Raw genomic sequence first — 23,110 nt, forward strand, 5'->3', positions numbered from 1 at the left:
CTGAGGGACTTTCAATGTAGAACCCTTAAAAATTTTTGAACAGTTTCTAAACAATTCTTTCTTTGTAGATTATTAGTAATTCATGATTCTAGAAGTCCTATTGGTGGTAGGATCAAAATATAAATTTGTAGAGTCTTTTTAAGAATACCAATGTAATACCAACATATGCACAAAAAATAACAAGAGTAAAAAATGGAATCTTCTAAAGTCAGTTCAGGACATTTGTATCAAGAATCTACTGTCCTGATAACTCAATAGAAAGCACATGCGATTTGGATTGGGCCACTTCATCAAACGGTAAGAGTTTGACATCTTTGGGCAATTATCCATAAACATAAAGCACATATATCCACCCCACAAGTAGCAATTCTAGTTGCTGCAGCCAACTGGGCACAGATAAAGTTATCCCATTCCCCAACTCTCCCAGAAACGTTAATGATCTCCCCTAGTGTGAACAGTCTCTTCCTGATCAGGATTAGCATATAAATGCACTTAAGTCTTTGCTGGGCACTTGGTCTCATGTTGAGACTTGTAAAGAAACTACCTCCAGAGAAATGACTGTGGTCAGGCTCACTACTATAGATCATGGATTAGAACTTCCTGAGGAGATACCAGGTTTCAAGCATACTTAAAGATTAGGCACAATTGCTGCTTGAAAATATTGTTGGTAAATTATTATCATTGGAAAGACATAAAGTCATATGGCACCTATGAGTCCATGAGAGTGGTCAGTTATTAAATGGGGTTTTTAGAAGTTATTAAAAGCCAAGTAGTGGTGTTTCATGCCTCCCAGCACTTGGGAGGCAGAAGCAGGTGGATCTCTGTGAGTTTGAAGCCAGCCTGGTCTACAAGAGCTAGTTCCAGGATAGGCTCCAAAGCTACAGAGAAACCCTGTCTCAAAAAACAAAAAACAAAAAAAAAAGAGAGAAAAGCTAAGTAAGAACATCTCATAATGGACTATTGAGAGAGATTGTCCAAGCCAAAAATTGACCTCAATACAACAACCAGAAATGTGCATTTTTTTTTCTGAGAGGGATAAACCTAAACCAATGGGACTGAAATCCTAAAGAAAGAAGAAAGGAACAAAATGAAAGAAGGGAGGAGGGAGGGAGGGAAGGGGAAAGAGGATAGGAAAAATACAATAAGTCAAATCTGACTAAGCTTCTAATTCTAGTTAGCAGTTTGTATAAATGCATGGGGTGAGGAACATATCCCACAGAGATGGAATCAAGAAATCATAAGCCTAGAAGATGGCTGATCAGGTTGTTTCAACAGAAGAAATCATGATTTTAAAAAGAAAAAATTTTAAAAAGGATTTAATAAGAACACATAGATCGAAAAACAAGAGAAGATAAACTGCAGAAATAAATGAATAAAAAACATTGAACAAAGATTCTACAAACTAAGGGTAGAAGAGAAGGACCAGAACTTAGTGTTAAAACACCTCATGTCCACAGCTGATATTACACTCAATGGTTAATGTCTAGGAACACTGTAGGATCAACATGAAGGCAAGGACACTGCTTTGGCCACACCCATGTAATACAGTAGTGGAAGACCTGGGCAGAGTGATTCAACAAGGACAAATGACAAACACCAAAATTGTAAAAAAAGAAGTAAAAAGACCTGTTTTCAGTGACTTTGTTATATAGGTAGAATGGCCCAAACAGCCTGAAAAACGCAATAAATAATAAAAGTCAGCATAGTTTCGAGATTCACAACTTACAGGAAAATCAGCCGTGTTTCTATACACTAATATTCAATGTGGGGCAGAAATTAGGAAAACAATTTCGTTTACAATGACTACTATAAAAGTAACCAAGTAGCTATGAAGAAACCAATATTTGTAGAGCATAACCTAGAAATTATTATTAAAAGAAAAAAGTTAAGTAAAAAATATAGAAATACATAGAAAGATATCCCATGTTTATAGATATAAGATCAATATCAAGATGTTAATGTAAAGTGAGTGTACTCTTTAACAATTATTATTTTTGTAGAAATAAAAACAAATCACCCGAAAATGTAGAAGGACCCTTAAGGGAAGTAACTTAAGTAGTAAAAAAAAAAAAGCAATCTTAAAAATAACAACAAAGTTAGCAACCTTATACTTTTAAATTTTAAAATTTACTGTAAAGCCACAGTAAAGAAAGCAATGTATTTTCTAAATAAGTAGAATTTAACACTAGCAGAATAGAAAAGACCAGAAATAAATACCTACATATATAGTGAATTTATTTGTGGCAGGGGTGTTAAGTTCATTCAGTAGTCTTTTCTATGCTTGGATAGCCACGTGCAATAGAACATAGTTGGGTCTTTACCCTAACACATACACAGATTCTAACTCAAAATAAATCAAAGACCTAAATGTAAGAGCTAAATTCTAAGTCAATCAGAAGAAAGCCTTAGAGTTGCTGAATATGGCAAAGATTTCTTGATGTGACACCTAACAAGCAACAGAAGAAAACAGACAGACTCGACATCTTTAAAATTAAAACCTTATATGCATCCAAGGGCACAGTCAACTGAATTGAAAAGGCAATATTACTATATATTATATTATACATGGTAATAGGTTAATACCCACGATGTCTAAAAAAATGCTGTCAATTCTAAGAACTGCAACATCCCGAATGTGGGACACTGTTGATTTTTCCTTTGGTTTGTAAAGACTTTTTAAAATGTGTAATTGCATCTAAAACATTTTACAAAGACTTACAAAACTTGCATGATAAACAGCATGCTCGGAGGTGAGTAACCTGTACCCAGAAGGGAGAGGCTTAGCACAGCCCAGTAGCTAAATCTGCTCTGCCTGTGACATCTTGGCTTGTTTCTCTCTACAGTGTGCTTTCCTGAAAACAGAGGAATGCTTAGGTCTGAACTCAAGCCCCAGCTCCTTCATCTCACTTGTTTGTGATGCTGATATGATGCAGAGGATAAATCTTAGTGTCTTAGGAATCACAGTTACACTAGAGAGCCACGCTAGGACCTCTGGCATTTAGGGGTTTGTTTGTTTGTTTTTGCTTTATTTTGCAAAGATCCCAAAGATTTTGAGTGTTTCCCTAATACCCCAATAGCAGAGCCATCATTTGCCCTCCAGCACTAAGGATTTCTCACAAGGCAAACATTTGCAGCTTCTAGGAAGAGCTTTTCTGGGCTAACACAGGGACACAGGATGCATGCCTCTCACCATTTTAGTCCTGCAGATTCCGTACAGCTTCCCTCTTAGTTATGCGGGGTAACACCGCTTCCATCTCACACCAATGACAGACTGTTAGAGCTTTCCTCATCCCTCAGCAACCTCTACAAGAAGCTCCTATGTGCCTCTAACTGCACAGGCCAGTACCTCAGATTAGGTTTGTTTGAAATGGTGGCATGGGGAGGTGTGTGCTGGGTACCAGAGTTGACTATGGCCCTGAAGATTCTGTCTATGCCCTTGAGCAAGCCAAATCTATGCAGTACAATTTTCTGATATACCTCATGGATGTTTTAATGATTACTAACTATACTCAAGCTACTCTGTGATACAGGGCCAAATACTGGGTACAGCCACTATTTCTAGCCAGACAAATTCTTTCTCTGGAGTCTTAAAGTTTAGGTAGTCCTAATAGGAGATTAGCAATGAATAGCACACAGTAATGAAACCTCAAATTCTCTAGGAGTTCTGGGGGTATAGTTAGGTTCGTGGTTACTTGGGACTTGCTTGACTCCAATGACTAAGTCTGAGTCACTGCTTCTAGCCTTATATTTTTGCCCATTTTTATTGAACATGGCTGCAGTTATGTCTTTACTGAAATTCCAGTGTTTGTACATAGTATTTGAACTTAACTATCATGTCAAGAGCACTCTTTGAAGATGCTAGGTCCTCGTCCCCCATTATCTTGACTTCATCAGCAAGTTACACTGTTTTACGTCATGGCTATACGATCATCTTTCACACACCAAGGCAAAGAGCCGGCAGGAGTTCTCTAAGACTGAACAGCTGAGCCATGATGTCACAGAGGGTGCTTGGCCACTCTAGATGGAGCACAGCTTGGTGACATGATCAGAAAGCGGATGTCAGGGCTTTTAAGAGAAACCACAGAGCAGCCACATGCTTTGTCTTACTGATAAATAGCCTTGCATGAGGAAACCTACTTCTACCAATTGAGTAGCTTCATCTCTGAGACCTTGAGTTCTACCCAGAGCCAACTGGACCATCCAACCAGATCACAGTTCACACCACACATCCCAACACACTGTAGGGCAATCAGAGTGTCTCTGGAGGGCTCACTCCCTTCCTGGCTCTCTTTTCCACTAGTCTTTGATTAGTTGGTGTGCTCACTGCTGGAGCTGTCTACCTGCCCAGCACCAGGGAAGCACACTCACCAGGCACAGTACAGTAAATAACCCACAAAACCATGTCCTTTCTGCTGCTGGAGACGGGAAAGCTGCATACTGAACACAGCGGTCACAAACAGCCAAGGCAAGAAGAATGTAATGCCCCTCACCAGCCAGCTTCAGGCGACATGACACTCCATTTTCAGAGGTAAACACAACCCCCCACAGAACTGAGGCTGCTTCAGAAAATTGTTATTATTCATTTTCTCAAAAAAAAAAAAATCAACTCTTGGCTCAGTGCATGCTGCCCCTTGAGACTCAACCAAAGACAGAAACTTGAAGGAAATTCTGTTTTGCTTTTTGGCTTTTACAAGTGGGATCCTGAATGTTTCTGTGGATAGAAGCAAAATATCCTTTCTCCTTTGTTTAAAAAGCTTAAATTTAGATATTTCTCTGGCAAACAATCTTTATATGGAACTGCATTTTAAAAGGTACATTCCAAGATTTTTAGGATTGGTTTAGTAAACAAAGCCAAATATCTCAGTAGATTCATCCAAAAGTCATTTCAGTTTTATTATAAAGATCTTTATTATATTTATTATAAGGAATTGATTATCTTTAGATAGCACCAAAACATGGATGTTTTCATTATTTGGGTAGCCTGAAAAGTTGTTTAAGTTTTGATGAACCTCTGACTTACAAGCAATGTTTAATTAAAAACCAGAATAACCTACCAAATAAATGATAAGTTAATTATATAGAATCAAAACAAAAAAAATGAGTTTTGTTTTTCACATTATCATGTTTACATTTTAAATGTACATGTTTTAAATGCATGAATGATGCTTACTATATAACTTATTCCTATATGAATATCCCACTATTCCTTCAGATCACGTCTATGCCAATTCCTAACAACTGATGTGTTGCTTTGGACCACAAAATTAAGTATATCACACTTTTTAATTTGCTATTTATTCATCGTAGGTTAAAAAGAGCTTCTATAAGACAGTTCAACTCCTGCAGAGACTCCACGCGGGTCCTCTGGATAAGTACTCATATCTTGAATTCATGCAAGTGAGTCTAAGGTTACTAAATGCTATCTGTACTGGTTTTACGTGGGCAGCAAAGCTGCATAGGCAGCAATTACTGATGGGCCCAGTGAGGCATGAGGCAAACAATGCAAGCGGGTTTATGAGGATTTGTTGCTCAATGTGAAAAATCTTGCTAGGTATGTTCAAATCAAGCTCAGATCTTTGGGGAATATCAATCAAATGAAAGAAAAAAATGTGTTTAAGCCCCTTAAACAATCCCTTATTTAGAATGCTTATATTACATCCACAAACAGGGCCTGGCTGTCATTTAAAAATTCCCCCTATTCAGGAGCTTTTGTTTTGGAAGAAAAGGAGGCTGAAGAACAGGAATGGGCACTTTCTGTCCTGAAGTGGTTTATTTTTAAGGCTCCATGCTAGTTGTTCACGGGCAGAGATTGGGGATAAGCTTTGCAAATTGCTCACTTATCTGAGAAGAGAGAGAGGAATGTTGTGAAATGCTATTTCGCTTACAAAACACTATAAAAATGTTATTTAAGTAGGATGTGCTATTTCTAAGACTCAAGTCCCCCACTGAAGTCTCTCTTTCTTCCTGAGTGGCATCCAGGGAGTGATGGCTTTGTCTGGAGTGGGAAGACCCTCTCATCGGGAAGCTGGGGTGAAAGGTTACACTGGGAGTGTTGAATGTAGTTCTGTTGTCCATTAGGAAATAATCCATGAGAGGTTGTACACTTTTGTAAAACAAATCATGGTTGAAATATTGCTTGATTGTGTTGAACACAGAAGATCTAACCCCTTGATGTTGCTAATCAGGTCATTTTCCTGATTTTATCTGGGCCCAGCCTGTGTTCATTTTCTCCTTACTTAAAATATGACCTTTCAGCATCATGGAAATAATACCCTACTAGAGAATTAAGAGAAAGACCTTCACCTTGGCAAAGATGAATTTCAGTTGTGGAGAAAACCCATTGAATCCCAAACATGGGAAAATTGCCAAGACGTGGTATAAAGAGGAAGGGAAAAGAAGAACACTGGTGTGAACCTAGCCAATTGGCCTCCATCATCGGGCCCACGAGATGCCAAGGGCAAGACTCACCACTAAATCCAATCAAAGGACCCATCAAGATCTCATTTGTGAACACTCACCTATCTATTTCTCCTTTCTAGTGTTACAGCCACTGTTTAGATCTTAATTCCTCCCTATCCTAAGTAGTGTGCCATGATTTTTTTTCCTATTGCATTAATCTCAGTTGTACATTTCCATTGTATCAGTATAGTGTGCAATATTGCTCATGGTATCTCTGCTCATAGTGTAAGATCCTGCCACTAAATTATACCCACAGCTCATCTTTGGTAGCAAAGGGCCAATTTAAAGACTCTGTTATATTGCTGGTATTGCCTGGTAATAAATGTACTTCCCTAGATAGAATATTTTTCCGTGACAAATTTCTTCATTGATAAATGAAGAGAGCAACTGGATAAGAAATACGAAAGAAGCTGGAGGAAGTTGCACCAGTTTCGTGATCATATCGACACATTTTCTGCTGTTCCCTTTCTCCAGGGCTGATCCTCCATGATTTATAGATATACTTTCTTTTCTCTATATATTTTTGCTGTTCTAATAAAATATACATATCCATCCATCCCATCCACTGGACCCCTAAAAAAGAAATAAGATCTCGGACATGAAGTGCCCATCTGGAAGCTTTTCATTGCTCTCCAGTGATCTCCAGGATTGCTTTCATATTTCAGATGGGATGGCTAAGGGGGCAGAGTGACTGCGATCTAACGAGTTTTTTTGAAAGGCTTCAGGGAAAGGGAGGTGGCTGGTGCTGGCAGAAGTGGACAATGGTGGGGAAGTTGGAGGACTTCTGCTCATTAGTCACCTTCCATTTCACAGTGTTTAACAATAAAAGCAAGGCTATGTATACTGATGACGGCAGCCAGTTCGTGAGTCCCTGTCTACGTTAGTTTTGCCTACAGTTCTGAGTTTGGAAGAAATTGCTGGTAGATAAATGGAGAGAGAGTGGCTTCAGGACAAGGCTGAAGACAAAGGAAGAGGAGGCTTATTCAGCTGGGCATGTCTTTGATGTTCAAGGAAATGATGTTTTTCATTCATGTATGTTGAGGTTTTATATTCTATGTCATCACATAGCATCCAGAGCTTGTCCAATATCTTCTCATTTTAACCCAATTTCCCATTAACATAAAAATAAAAATAAAAGCAGAACATTTTCCTATGATGTATTCATCTCCTTCCAGCTACCCAGATAGAGAGTTGGTGCTCTCTGCTAGTGACTAGAGCCCCCATAGGATGAGGAAATGATTTTTAGGTTCACTCATTGGTCAGAGTTAAGAATTACTGCTGTGACGCTACCCAGTCACTAAGCGTATGGTGTCTTTCCTTCTGTGTACAGTGAGAGCCGTCACAGCAGAGCTGGGGCTACTCTAGCTCTGTCTACAGTGCATCACTCATACAGCTTCTCTTTCCTCCCTGTTGATTGATTGCTGACAACGACAACAATCCCAGAAATCTCTATACACTGAACTCCGCATCCCAACACTTAAACAAAGCCCGGAATATACACTTAACAGTGTGCTAACTAAGATATATCATGGAGCTGGGATGGGGCACAGCTGCTAAGATTCTTGATAAGAATACTGGAGGCCATGGGTTGGGTCTCCATCATTGCCCAAAACCTGATCCCACAACTCAGAAGGAGGAAGCAGACGGTTCAGAGGTTTAAGGTCATCTTCAACCACACAGTGAGTATGAGGCTAGCTTGGGCAACATAAGACCTTGTTTCAGAGAGAAACATTGAATTGTGTTTGTGCCATTATATAGTAAGCCTATTTGTTAAATGACATTGCATCTTCTCTAATGAATTTGCTGGCCTGACCCTCCCTGGGACCCCAAATTCATATAGCTGGTGCTCACATGGCTTGATTGCACAGTTAGCCACAGTGCTGCCATTATCCCTGTACCCCAAAGGCAGAATGAAGAGGAATCAGTCCAAAGTTCAGAGCAGAGGATAAAGTGGGGGCCACCTTTCTCTTTAGGTGCAGAAAATAAATATTTTAGGATTATATCATCTCTGACACATTTTAAAGTTTTTGATTTTAAAAATAATATTTTACAAAAATAAAATAAGCTTCTTGGCTTAAAGAGCTTTCAAAGTAGAATATATTTGACCTACAAAGTAGGGTCTGTCAGGCTCTGGTCTAGATGTTGAAAACCTGTAAGACACAGTAATTGCGTGAAATTCAGATTCTGAATGAACAGGCCTGGCTTTCTTGGAACATGGCCATGGTTGTTTCTATACCGTCCCTGGCAGTATCAGAGCAGAGTACAGCAGTTATGACATGGTCATGGCTCTGTTCTAGCTCCAAGGTAGAGATAATACTCGTCAGGAACCAGACCCTTTTGGGAGTTTAGTATTGTCCCCTCAAACAAAAGAAGGAACATATATCATATATTATCACTGGCCAACTAAACTATCCAGAAGAAATGGTCTAGAAAAACTGTTCTCACATCTCCCGCTCCAATTACCAAATGACCACACCCACTAGAGAGGTTCAGACAGTAGAATGTCACAGTGATATCCAAGAGTCTCTTAGAACCTGGGCATATTCTACAAAAAAAACAAAAAACAAACACTCCAGGGGCATCTATAAGTTCAGCAGGTGGCATGCTTTACTTACTATTGGTTTTTAACATCAATAACACACAGTTGAACTCAAGCTTTTGAATTCAAGCTTTAATATAAGTATTGGAGCAATCCTACAAGCCAAGCAGTTGGCTCTGCAGATGAGCACTTGACTCTCAATTGTAATAAATAACCTGCCCCAGGTCAAGAGCTTGGGACAGAGACAGAGATACCGGAATTTAAATCTCTAATTTCCATCACACCATAGGACATGCCACATACTGTCAGTTCGTGAGACTGAAACCACTGCTGGCATCCTTGCCAGGCACGATTCAAGAATTTTGTTGTTTCTGACAGTTAAGTCAAAGGGTTTGCTGCTATTGTTGTAGTTTCTGTATTGTTTTTTGACAATCAAGTCTCATCTACACTCAAACATATGTACTTATTAAATAACTTAATCCAGATATAATATTCTGTTTTAAATATTTCTATGTGTGATCCCAAAATCCTGCCAATTCCTAATCTATAAATTAACCCTCGTAACAAGCACTTGGGTTACTTGATCAAGAAGATCAAGGTGTTCAAGGTACTCCCTTGGATTCATAGTGTCAGGTCAACCTAGGCTACCTAAGACTCTATTTCAAACAACAACAATAACAACAAAACAAAGCTAACAAAACAAACACACAAACATGGAAAACAAGCAAAACAGCCTCATAGCCTAGGAAGGGAGCTTCATGGCATCATTGTTGAGCTCAATGAGTGTCACACAGTTCAAAATTTGAACAGGGCTCAGAGTTAAACCCACTAATCTTTCTGTCATCTTCTCCTATTTTAAGTGTTTATGCTTTGTTTTTTTTCATAAAGCAATGAATGAGTTGTAATACTCTTCATATCCACACTAGTCAAAATTCCAGAATAGAGGGCTCCTAAGTAACAAGGAAAAGGAAGCATGGAAGGGATCAGGCACTTGGGTAAAAATACTTCCAGAAATTTCTCATGAGCAAGGACCCTGCTTGAGTCATCATTGACATAATCGTAAGTAGAATACTGTTAAGTTTGGGGTTTATAATTCAATACTGAAAATTGGATTACATTGTCTGTTTTAAGGAGAACATTCTATGGGGAAAAAGATCTCATTTTTCTTTAGTGAAATTCAGGAATTTGGATATAGTTTGGAAACAGATTTTTAAAATGCATTGAACAAACACAGCTAGAATAGAGATTACTAGAAACACCCCAATGACGCTAACACCACAGACTCTACTTCTTGCTAATATGTTCTTTCTCTCCTCAGCCTTAGCTAGGTTGTATAGAACACTCTTTTCTCTTTTTTTGGCCCCACCACCTTTGTTACAAAACAACACTTCCGTATAATACCCAGAATGCCTTCTTCCCACAGCTAGGATTACACAGAAGGTGGGATATTCTCAGTCCTTTGGAGGGGGTTATATATTGCTCTAACATGCCCTAATTTTGCATTATATCTACCAGATCCTGTATCCCCTTACTAAATGACCCACTCGTTGAGTTGCCTAAGCTACTGTGACTAAGCTACTTCTCAAGTATCTGGTTGCCATAGAGACAGAACAGCTACCACATTGTCAGGCATTCATTTCTTTCTATGCATGTAAAGGAAGGCGGAGCCACATACTTCCCTGACAATGGTCAAGAACATAAGTAAATCTGCACTTCAAAAAGAGGCATATTGTCACTAAGCTACCTTCAGACTCTGGGGGAACAAAAGAGGTGAAAGCCGTTCCAGGCTGCTTGGTTATTCTCGTTGTTTAGAAGAATTCTGAACAAACCTCATATTTTTCAAGGATTGATTATCTAATTTGAGAACAACTTCTACCCAATTCTGATGCCCCCTAATACGGGTATATGAAATAAGTTCTCTTGCACAGCTCTGGCTGCTTCTCAAGAGCCTTAGCAATATCTCTGTCTCCAGGCAAGGACAACAGGCTGGTCATAGCATCCAACACAAAGAAGTTGCCGGGTAAATGTTTGGGAGGAAATCAGACAAGGGTCTGAGGTACTTCTGGTCCTAAGCTTTGCAATGTTTATGTTAAAACTGGTACCCCAGCTCTGCCCCGTTCTCCCAGAACACTGGCTTTATCTGCCAGCTGCCTTCTTCAAAGTTGGCACTGTTGGTGGCTCTGAGAAGAGTGGTCAGTTTCTATGGCATCAGTGTGGCCCTTGGTGGCAACTTTTAAAGGCTCGTGCTTTGCTGTGTGGCTTCCAAATGCTGCCCATGGAAACAGCTGCTTATCCCAGTCCTTCTCCATGGGTTCCAGAAACCACTGGCTTTCTTCATTAGGAGTAAAGTATCAAAGCATGCTGTGGCTCAGTTAAGATGATTGTCAAGGCCCTACTAACTACTTGGAGGTTATAATCAGCTTTTATGTACTAGACTTTTTTAAACTAGAGACTGATATAATCATAACACAAATATAAAAATAAACACCACCAACAATAACCCGAATAGAATTTACTGAATCCTTCCTGTGTGTTTACTGCCTAGTAGAGGCTTTAAAAATTTTTTGAACTGATGGATTCTTTGATATAATTTTAGATGTCTTCTCAAAGAGAAGTTATTTAACAATAAGATAGGATATCTGGTACTTCATATCTATCACTGATTATGAACTCAAATGATGGGATGTCCAGATCTTAGAAGAATGTGTGTGCGCATGTGGATGCCCGAGCACTCCAAGACTTTTAGTGATTAGATCTATAGTTAACAGTTAGGGAACTTGGGCTATGACGCTTAAAGTACAATTTTGCCTCCAGACTTAAATCAATATCAGGTATTAAATGTATATTTATTGGGGCTGGAGAGATGGCTCAGTGGTTAAGAGCATTGCCTGCTCTTCCAAAGGTCCTGAGTTCAATTCCCAGCAACCACATGGTGGCTCACAACTACCTGTAATGAGGTCTGGTGCCCTCTTCTGGCCTTCAGGCATACACGCAGAAAGAATATTGTATACATAATAAATAAATAAATAAATGTATATTTATTGATATAGGTATCTGCTGAAAAAATGCATATGTGGTTATATTTATAATGAAACCTTAATTCCTTTTACAGTGTCAGTTTTGATGTTGATAATCCTCTTGTTTCATTAATTTTTGAATTTATTTTCTTGGAATCCAAACTATTCTTAGTTTCAAGGACGGAAGCCTCTATTTCTTTAGTCATTAAAAATTAAGAAAAGTATACACAGGATAACTTTAGAAAATACCCATGTCCAGTTCAAATAACATGGTTTTGCATGGGCAAAGTCTTTTAAAACAATTTCTAAGGTTTTAGGAAACGCAAGAACCAGTTCACTAATAGAAGGTAATCTGTGATATTCTTTACCAACTTACCAAAAGAAATACCATCTTATGTACACTGAACAACTGTAATACATGTGTATTAGTATTACTGTCATTCAGGAGCTTACCATCACATACTATTTACATTAATTTAGCCCCAACAGCAAAAGGTCACATAAAAGTATCCGTAGTAGATGTTTTAAAAGCAAAATACCAACCCTGCTAATCATTGCAGACAACAGCAAGCAACACTTGCCCCATTCAATGTTTTAAGAATAAAGGACAGGGCCAGCAGAAAAAGCACAACCAAAAGTTCTTATCCTGTTACATATTCTCAATATCATCCCATCACTTTTCTCCCTGGAAAAATCTGAAATATGCATGAACTGAATGAAATATGTCTTCTTTTTATGACTTAAAAAGAATCGTTCTTTCCTCCCGCAACTTAAGCGTTTTGTCTTTTGTGTGTATTTGGCCACACTGATAAATCATGCTACTTTTTGCATCTTAAATGTAAATGCCGCCCACTGGAAAAAAGTTAACAAGTAAACGCTAGCACGTTTGCACTCCTGCAATCCAAAGCTGGCGCTTGTCGTACTCACCCTCCCGTATCGGTTGGCGTAGGAGCCCGTGAGCAAGGAATGGAAAACAATGATCGTCTCATCCAAGTCCCAGATGAACACTCTCTAAAGGGAAGAACTGAGTCAGTGCACCTTCGCTCTGCTTGGGAACGGCTGTCAGTTCATTTTGACATGGCATTGTCATTTTTAAATAACATAACAAAGAAAAATCAGAACTTAAGCTTTTTTCAAACACAGCTCTTCTTAAGGGTATGACCCAGCTTTTCAGGTCTCATCTCAAAGGAGACACAAGAGGACAAGCGTTTTCATAAAGTCAGTATAAACATACAGAGAGATAGAACGCACGCCTTTTCTATCCTGTAGCCATAGTCCGCTCAGGCCCAGGAGAGGAGCAATGAGTTGAAACTAGTCTGCTTATAAGTTTCGAGGGAAGGCTCCGAAATCGAAAGCCATTCAAAAGGAGACCTTACCTCAGAAGATGAGAATTATTAAAATGAACTCTACGGTTTACTCCAATTGAGTTAAATATTAAACATTTCACACATAAGTTGAAGCTTTACCTAGTTCATTCACCTTATGTCAGTGGCTAGGCAGTTGTCAGAAGGACAGGCTGTGTGCCTGACTCTCAGCATATCTGAGTTCTGCATCCAGCAAAGGAGATACTTGGAAAAGCGAACTGTGTCTAAACTGAACATGCTTATGCTTGGTATTCTGTAAATGGTCCAAGATAAAGCCGTCTATATTGAATTTACATTTTATTGGTATTCTAAGCAGTCTAGACATGGTTTAAACTACTGGGGAACTTGAGATACTGCTCGGTGGTAGAGGGCTGGAGAGCTGGTCTAGCATGTGTCAGGCCTTGGCTTCAGCTCTCAAAATGTATGAGCAACAGCAGGGAGACTGCACAGGGCATGCGTGAACAGCTTGTTGCAATATGGGGGACTTGCACCTGTGGACTTGGGTATCAGCAAGAGAGTCCTTGAGCCTGTCCCCTGTGGACACAGAGGGGTGACTGTATATTTTCATCGGGTGTTTTCAGTTTCCAAAATTAAGCAGGTACCTCACACATACCCTTAGAAACTGGGGACGGGTATTTTGAACTGGATTTGGAGTTCATTTCAAACAGTTCTTTGAGATACTACACATCTCCCCAGCTTGCTTCCCTCCTTCTGTTCCTCCTCATGCCAGCACACATTCATGTACATAGACACTGCTGGAAAATGTTCATCTTTTCAGCCAAAATAATCAAGTTTTCCACCATCATATTTTTACTTTGGCAAAAAGTTAGAAACTTAATTGCAATGGCTTCAAGGCAATGTAATCTGCCACCCTGTCGGTTCCTGCTTAATCCTCTTGCTTTTGAACTGCACCAAAACATGTCTCAGTAGCTGATTACCCTTTCAGTTTAGAACATTCCAGACTTCCCTTTCTCAATGTACACAGATGTGTCTTTAGTTTCAAAGTGGAACTTCCTAAGTATTTTTTAGGATGGCACTGAATTGAAATGGGAGTTATACACAGTTGTACGGTACAGTTTTGTGCAAGCAAAACTGCAAAGTTTGTTTAGGCTTGTGTTTTATCCTCTGTGAGACAGAGTGCCACGTAGCCTAGGCCGGCCTCAGATTCACCATGAGCCAGGAATGGCTTTGAACTTTTGATTCTTCTAACTCTATCACCCATGTTCTGAGAATAATGGTATAATGTGCCCACATCTGGCTACTCTATTTCTTGAGAAAGAAAGAGATGTTGTATTGTATAGACACTATGAAAAATATAAAGGAATAAACAATTACATACAGCTAGGAAGACACTCAATGGTATAACACTTATGCAGGTTGTTTGAGGTTTTGCATTCCACCCCTTGTATTGCAGAGTAACAGCAGAAATAGCCACTAGCAAATTGTTATATAGACTAGGAAAACTAGGGATGATAAGCAGGTAATAAGAAAGAGAGAAAAATTGTTTCACTGTGTTAATATGAACAACAAGCAATGACCAAAGTGTTGGGCTGTTTGTTGATGGTCACAGGCTGATTCTGTTGACCCATTAATGAGCTATGTGTTACCTCGCTCCTTATTTGAGTATGGACAATGACATACCTCAAGATCAGAATCCGGGGGAGGTGAGGGGTTATTGTTTCTCCTGCCTCGGCCACGTGACTTCCCATCTGACCCTCTACGCAGTCGATCAGAATCCGAATCTTTAATGGGTGTTGAAGGGCTGTGGATTGTACTGTACTCTGTAAGAACAGAAAGAGGACGTTCAAGTCCCACCTCCATGGTGCCAAGAACAGCCCTGTTTTAATTCACAGGAAGCGTAAAGAGTAAAGCACATTCTGTTTAGCTAAAGTCCCACATTACATTCTACTTGCATTAGTAAATAGCTCAGGGGATATGAGAACCCAAGACTTGTTTTGAAAGTACAGTGTGGTCAAGAACCACTTATCTTTAACTAAGGGTGTTAGACAGCAGGCCATATTGCATTGCCTCTATTTTCCTGGGTCCCTGTAATGAGCTGGTATTCCTTCCCCAGGGGTCTCTACTTCTCCTTCCCCAATGGTCTTCACTGCTCCTTCCCCCCTGGTCTCCACTCTCCCTTCCCAACGGTCTCCACCGCTCCTTCTGCCTTGGTCTCCACTCTCCCTTCCCAATGGTCTCCACCGCTCCTTCTGCCTTGGTCTCCACTCTCCTTTTCCCAATGGTCTCCACTGCTCTTTCTCAATGTTCTGTACCACTTCTCTAATTCCATAAATGGCCCCTGGCTACCCGGGGAGCCTGACATTTGTTTCAGCAATGGCTCCCCCAGTTACAAACAGGATTCTGGTTCATGGAGAGAGATGAAAAGACAACCAGCCCCAGGGCAGGGAAATCTGAGTCACAGGATAGATTTTTTTTTCCCCAAAAATTGAAAATGACCATTTTCTCCTTCATTTCATGTGAGAGTAAGAGTGTGACTTGATAGGGGGCAGACTTTTAGACAAAGCCCACCGTGGTCTAGCACCCACCTGGGTTCTTCTTGTGTCTTAATCGCTTTGAAGCAAACATCTAACACCAGGCATAACATTACAATACTTATCTGGCAAACTCAAAGAAACCACTGGAAAAATTACATAGAAACCACAAAATAAAGAATAACTCCAAAAAGGCTGGAAGGAAGAGTTGAACAGTTCTGGACTCTGAGGAAGCTTTTTATCCTGTGTCCAGAATGAACAAAAGCCATTCACTCTCACCTCTTATTCTGTTCCCTAGTCCCATCAGATAATCCCTACTCTACCCAAGTTTCAGATGGCCCTGGGTGGCTCGACCCACAAGGTTCTCAGCCACATTCCTTTATTAGATAACGATGTAGATCTCTATATTATGAACAAGTCTTCTTCGCTGTGATCTTGCTGCTCAGACATTACCAGACAGAAACTATGAAGGGCAATTGAAAGCCTGGCAGCCTTTACTAACACACCCTCCATCCTATCTCCACCTCACCCTCCATCCTATCTCCACCTCACCCTCCATCCTATCTCCACCTCACCCTCCATCCTATCTATACCTCACCCTTCATCCTATCTCTACCTCATCCTCCATCCTATCTATACCTCATCCTCCATCCTATCTCCACCTCATCCTCCATCCTATCTCCACCTCACCCTCCATCCTATCTATCTCCACCTCACCCTCCATCCTATCTCCACCTCATCCTCCATCCTATCTATACCTCATCCTCCATCCTATCTATACCTCATCCTCCATCCTATCTATACCTCATCCTCCATCCTATCTCCACCTCATCCTCCATCCTATCTATACCTCATCCTCCATCCTATCTCCACCTCACCCTCCATCCTATCTATACCTCATCCTCCATCCTATCTCCACCTCACCCTCCATCCTATCTATCTCCACCTCACCCTCCATCCTATCTCCACCTCATCCTCCATCCTATCTCCACCTCACCCTCCATCCTATCTCCACCTCATCCTCCATCCTATCTCCACCTCACCCTCCATCCTATCTCCACCTCATCCTCCATCCTATCTCCACCTCATCCTCCATCCTATCTATACCTCATCCTCCATCCTATCTCCACCTCATCCTCCATCCTATCTCCACCTCACCCTCCATCCTATCTCCACCTCATCCTCCATCCTATCTCCACCTCACCCTCCATCCTATCTCCACCTCATCCTCCATCCTATCTCCACCTCATCCTCCATCCTATCTATACCTCATCCTCCATCCTATCTCCACCTCATCCTCCATCCTATCTCCACCTCACCCTCCATCCTATCTCCACCTCATCCTCCATCCTATCTCCACCTCACCCTCCATCCTATCTCCACCTCACCCTCCATCCTATCTCCACCTCATCCTCCATCCTATCTATCTCCACATCATCCTCCATCCTATCATCTCCACCTCATCCTCCATCCTATCTATCTCCACATCATCCTCCATCCTATCTCCACCTCACCCTCCACCCCTACTCTATTATATTCTCAGTCCTAACTCTATAGCCATCAGGTCCTCTGAGATCAAACATGAGTATCACCTTTGTTTCTAAGCTGCTGCTCTGCAGCTGTGTGGAGGGTCCACGGCAGCAGACCTTCACAGGTCCTTTCCATTCCCAATCTCTTCCACCTGCTCTGCCCTTCTTGTTAAACCTCAACAACTCAGCAGACTCCCAGTCCTCAGGGGAAGGACTTGAATGTTCTCTTCCAACACAAACAAAATGGTAAATATCCTTAGATGAACTGGCCATGGCACTCTCACACCCAGAAATCACCATGATAAAATCTAAGCCAGTTACTTACTTGTTTTCATCAGAAATCCCACCTGTTTAGTTGCTAGGGTTCATTTTTTTTTGAGCTAACTCATTTCAAAGAAATGTTAGGCTCAAACATAAAGAAGCAAATTATGTCATTTTTCAGGAAAATGAATGAATCTGGAGATTATCAAGTCATGAGAACTAATCTAGGCTTTGAACGAGAAATTGTTGCATGCTCTCTGTCATATGGAAAACTCAGACAAAAGCACGTGACATGAAAGCACAAAGGGGACTACTCACTGTGAGGACAGGGACAAAGAGGAGGCAGGAAGAACAATCGCATGTATAAATGTATACAGACATACAGCTATAGTTAATACGTAGTCAATTGTCCTCTAAGTCAGCCTTAACATCCATTCTTTCATTGTAAGGGCAGACTGGCAAGGCATTTGTACCCTCTCTTTAAAGCATTCTAAGCAAACACTTCTGTATTTTAGAGAGAATAATGGGCTTCAAATGACGATATTTTCAGTGGTAAAACTGGTTCAAAATTGTACTTGTGAAAAAAATGTCTTACCCTTGCTTTTTAAGAACCATTACACAATGTGTGGAGTCTGGGTGGCCCTCACCTAAAATCCGACACTTGGCCCTCTCTGCCATGGCTTCAACATGGTGCATTCATTTTGGAGAGTTGGCCTCAGATGCACTCTGCAATCTAAGTCCTTTACTGTAAAATCTACCACAGGCTGGGGGCTCTCCCCAGCTTTGGAAAGAGCGTATCTGAGAAGAGTTAAAGCCATCTAGAGCAGTATCATGTCAAATGGTGACTTCTGTATGAATTTCCAGATTGTTTTATTTTGTCTACAAAATAGCTAACATGTTTTATCCCCATAGATTTTGTTACTGTCTACTACTTTATCTTTTCAGTATATATTTGTCTTTAAAATACAGATTAAAGTTCAAAAACTAGTACCATCATTTTTAGAAATAAACTCTAGTTAAATATCGTTTATTGAGCTCATTGAGTAAAACAAGAAAGAATTATGTAAAGTTATTTCCTGGTAGAGAAAAAATGATTTTAAAAGAGTAACAATATGACATCCTCAAATATTAAAATAGATATTTTCACAACACAGAAACCTTTCTTTATTAGAAGGGAGGATGACATTAAAACTGATGCAAGATAGTTTTATAAAAATCTCTTCCTTTGTGTTCTCTGGGGTGAAATTAAATGCTTCTAACTGTAAACCAGCTTTACTGATTCTAACGTCTTCTTCCTCCGACTTGTGCAAAACAACTCAGCTAATTTAATCTTCTAATCCACCCACTGCTCATGTTTCTCTAAACCCTCTCCAATTGTTTGGCTTTTACCCACACTGAGATGTGGGTGTGAAAATATTCCGAAGAATGCTCACTTCCTTTAAGAAACACTGGTTCCACTTGGTGTCTGCAGGCCTAGCTGCAGCAGTAAGGAACCGCAATGCATAGTTGCACTGACCAGCACTCTGCTTTCAAGGGCTGAAAATTTATTGACTCCTAAATACACACAAGGGGATAAAATCAAAGGGAAAGGTTATAGCTCAGGAAAGGTGGAATTCCGAAGACTATGAAGGACAGCCACTTAACTCTGATCAGGACAGAGGCATCAGTAAGGAAAGAACGGAAATGTGTTCCAGGAAGCAGCATTGCAGGGTTAAGAACAGAAAAATAAATAAAACAAACAAACCCAATATGATCTGGGTCTACAGAGGGCTTAACAAAAAAGCTGGGTAACAAGGGAAGAATTCCGCCAACAAGGGGAAGCTTTTGCTCTTGGATGGCAGGATGCTGAAGACAAGTTAGTTATACCCAAGAGTGGGAGACAATGAAAGAACAAGTAATTCAGTAGTTCACAAAAGGGAGGAGTGTGTGGTCTGGACACAGGTGGTGCCATGAGGGCAGTGGCCTATCTGAGTCGCCATCAGAAGGCACAATCAGTAACTAAGTGGATGCCGAAAAAGTTAAGGATGACGCTCATGCTTGTGATTTGCCAGCTGTGTAAACGAGAATACTGAGGATGAGATTTGATTGAGGAAGAAGGGATGGCAGCGAAGAGGGAAACCCTCAAGATTCTCACTGGAAAGTTTGGAGAGGCTGCGTCTGAATGGGTGCGTCTCAAGTTCAGCCCTTTCTTTACTATGACTATGCAGGTTACTCCACTATTTCTACCAGGTAGTCAAATCACATGAAGAAAGGGGATCATCTAATTTAAGAGCTTATTTGAAAGCTAATGCTCACCTATGTAATGATTTAATATCAAAAATTCATATAGGACAATTAAAATTCTACATTTGCCAAGACTGCTGAAACTTTCCATTAATTCTTCAACATTAGAAAGAAAAACAGGAGGCCTAGAACTTAGAAGAGTCCAGTCTGGCCAGTAATTTTTACTTGAATTTTAGGGATGTGATTTCCAGTTTTTCCAGATCTTAGTCTCCTGCCTTACCAAACTGAGGACACAGCCTGGATTGTTGAGTTTTAAAGTTCCCTTATCTTTGGATGCACAGTGGCCAAACTTTCCTAACAGTAGGCTCTTGGTCTGCCCTGCAAGAGTGTAGTCAGCATACAAATAAAAGAGTCTCCTGGGGAGCGTGCAGCCTTCCAGTTTATTTCCTGCTACATTCTGGCCAAATACCTCATGCCTTCCTCAACTTGCCATCTGTTGCTTATACATAGTGCCAAATCATTTTCAAAAGGCTTATATAGATTTAAATCAAGTTAGTTTTATCATAATCCTATTCATGCACACAGGCTTCCTTATTTTAAAGAAGGCATTACTATTTGGGCATTAGGCCCAATTAAAAAACATTTTTAATTTGCATATCTTGGAAGCATTTGTAAATATTTGTTTAAAAATTCTTTTCTTCCATGAACTGTACAAACCCAATTCACAAACATTCTTTTATTGATTAACACAACACAACATTCCTTTTCATATTGGAAGACATTCTTCCAGGTCTGAGATTTCCGTAAAGTACAGCTTCCTTCACGGAGGTCTCTTCTTATATGGTATCTTGCTGCCCAGAAGGAAGGCCTGGCTGGCTCCCTGGAGATTTAGGGATAAGTGTTCACATTTATTCTACAAAAGCAGGGGAACTCTGCTCTAACTTGATACCCTGGGGACTGGATATGCCAGTAGTTGCTGTAGAAGTGGAACTGTGGGTTCCTGAAGGCTTCTGTATTCAGGGAAAATGGAAACCCCTCATTCTTGTTCATTTCTGGTCTGAGTGAGGTAAAAGACTACTCGCTAAGCAGAATACAGTGATGGCTTAAGGAAGCTCTTGAGAAGGACAATGACACTGGGCTGTCATTGTGTGTCCACAGTCCTGTGATCTCTGCCAGACCCTAAATCTGTTTGCTAAGGGAGACACAGGATGAAGTGAAGAATTTTATGTAAAATCCTTAGAAAGACTTTCTGAAATCAGGGAACACAGGGCATGGTTATTGGTAATTGTGTTGTAGCTAACATGGGGCTTAGTTTATAAGAACATAATATACCACTTTCCTAAACCATGCTTGAGTCCGGGGCATTGAAATTTATCATATCATTGAAAATGAAGTAGGTTCTAGAAAACAATTGACACAGAGGTAATCTTGAACTTCAAGACTCTCAAAATCAACTTAACTATATGCAAAAACATCATCCAAACAGATGGTAACCAAGTTCATAAGGAAGACCAAAAGAAAGAAGGCAGGAGCTGTGAACTCTAATTTATAGGAAAACACATCATAGATCTGTAGGTTCTTCCCACAGAGATGAAGATGAAACTGGACATAAGAATCATATTAGATTTTTGGACATGTTTCTGCTTAAACTTAACATTGTTCTGTGGAGAGAGTTCAGTTAGATGACAGTAATAGTATTGCATCTAATTTCAGGGATGGGCCAGCAAAACCTACCAATGACAAAAATTATTCAGAAAATTTTCTCAATAGTCATAAAATTATCCCCTGGGACAGCCAAATACGGGCCACTGTTGGCCATGGACACTATCAGTTATTTCCATGGCACTAGGACAAAATACCTAATGCAATCAACTTGGTAAAGGAGAAGGTTAATTTGACTCATAAGGTGTTTCCACCCACAAGCCCTGGTCCTGTTGTTTTATACCTGTGGTAGCCCGTGTGGTAGAGACCTATTTACCTAAAGGTGACTGGGACACAGAGAAGAAAGAGGATAGGACCAGAGACTACAATCCCCATCAAGAAGAATTTCCCAGTGTCCCAGCTGTTTTCCACTAGACTCTTCCCCTGACTGACAACCAAACCAAATCTTCAGTATGTGGCCCTTTAATGGGCACTTCATCCAAATTACTGCAAGAACCAATTTTCCACTAAATTTAATTTTGATATTCATTCTTTCCCCCACCCTCTTTTCTTAATGCTTTAAACAGGGGTTAGTAAATTCTTCCTTTAAAGAATCAGACGGCAAACATCTCGGGCTTCCTCAACACTTCCTGCCTTTAACAGCTGCTCTCACCGTCTCCATCACAGCAGTTAACGGCAAAGATCACCAACACCACTGGGGCAGGGAAAGGCTCCAGACAGCCACCTTTCAAGTGAGTTTCTGCTCTCATGTCTCCAAGAGTAGCCAGGTACACACTCACTCCATGCATAGTGCCTCTGGTTCAAGATGGATACACACTATTCTCGAGCCTTACCCCATTGTTTGTCGTCATCCGTGTCTTGGGCACAAGCACAGATGGGACATACCAGTGCCTCCAGGTCATGAGTGAATTGTTGCTGAGAAAAGAAAAATTCCAGGACAAGTGTCCTGTTCGCTCTGTCAGGAAAGCAGAAAACCTGGGTGAAGAGGCAGCTGGGGAAAGAACCTGGAGGCTTTTCACACTGAGAGTTCTTCTATGACTTCCAAAGACCTTTCACTGTTGAATCTGACAGACACCCCTCTCTAGACATTACATGAAAGAGTCAAACTGTCCTATAAGGTGTGTGAGGGGGACAGCTGTCTGGATTCGTGCTCTATAGCCAGAGACGGCCAAAATCGAAACCCAAAGTTTCCATCAATCTTAAGACCCCCACTCTTAAGAAATGTCAGCAGTGGCCTATAGTCCATACTTGAATTCTCTTGTGACTCAGTACCACAGAAGCCAGATGCTCACATAGAGCACAAACGCATATACACCCATTCCACCAGGTCCCCTCCTTTTTCCAACTAATGAAAGTGGAACAATGTTGAAATACTTCTTTGAAAGGGCCTTAATATAAAATTCTTTTGTAAAAAGGATATTGGAAAGCCAACAGTGTGAAGCAGCTGTCCTAACTGCAGCTCTTGGAATTTGGGGAATGGAAAGAAACAGTTTCCCGTGTCGTTCTTCTGTCTGGGAGTGCTTGCTGGGGACTGAACTCAGAGCCTCGTGTATGCCAAAAACAT

At 40.5% G+C, this 23,110-nt stretch overlaps 1 protein-coding gene across 13 annotated transcripts in view; it reads right to left on the minus strand.

The window, feature by feature from the left end:
* Window positions 1–23,110, minus strand: part of Eya1 (EYA transcriptional coactivator and phosphatase 1) — a 143,777-nt gene that overhangs the window by 49,059 nt on the left and 71,608 nt on the right. For all 13 annotated transcript variants that reach the window (XM_075971402.1, XM_075971403.1, XM_075971406.1 and 10 more), the window contains 2 exons: window positions 15,021–15,160; window positions 12,943–13,026 (listed from right to left, as the gene is read on the minus strand). In XM_075971402.1, the coding sequence (XP_075827517.1) occupies window positions 12,943–13,026; window positions 15,021–15,160 (224 nt within the window). The remainder of the gene's footprint in view (window positions 1–12,942; window positions 13,027–15,020; window positions 15,161–23,110) is intronic.

This window comes from Microtus pennsylvanicus, chromosome 5 (assembly GCF_037038515.1).
Source record: "Microtus pennsylvanicus isolate mMicPen1 chromosome 5, mMicPen1.hap1, whole genome shotgun sequence".
In the NCBI taxonomy this organism is placed as follows: Eukaryota; Metazoa; Chordata; class Mammalia; order Rodentia; family Cricetidae; genus Microtus; species Microtus pennsylvanicus.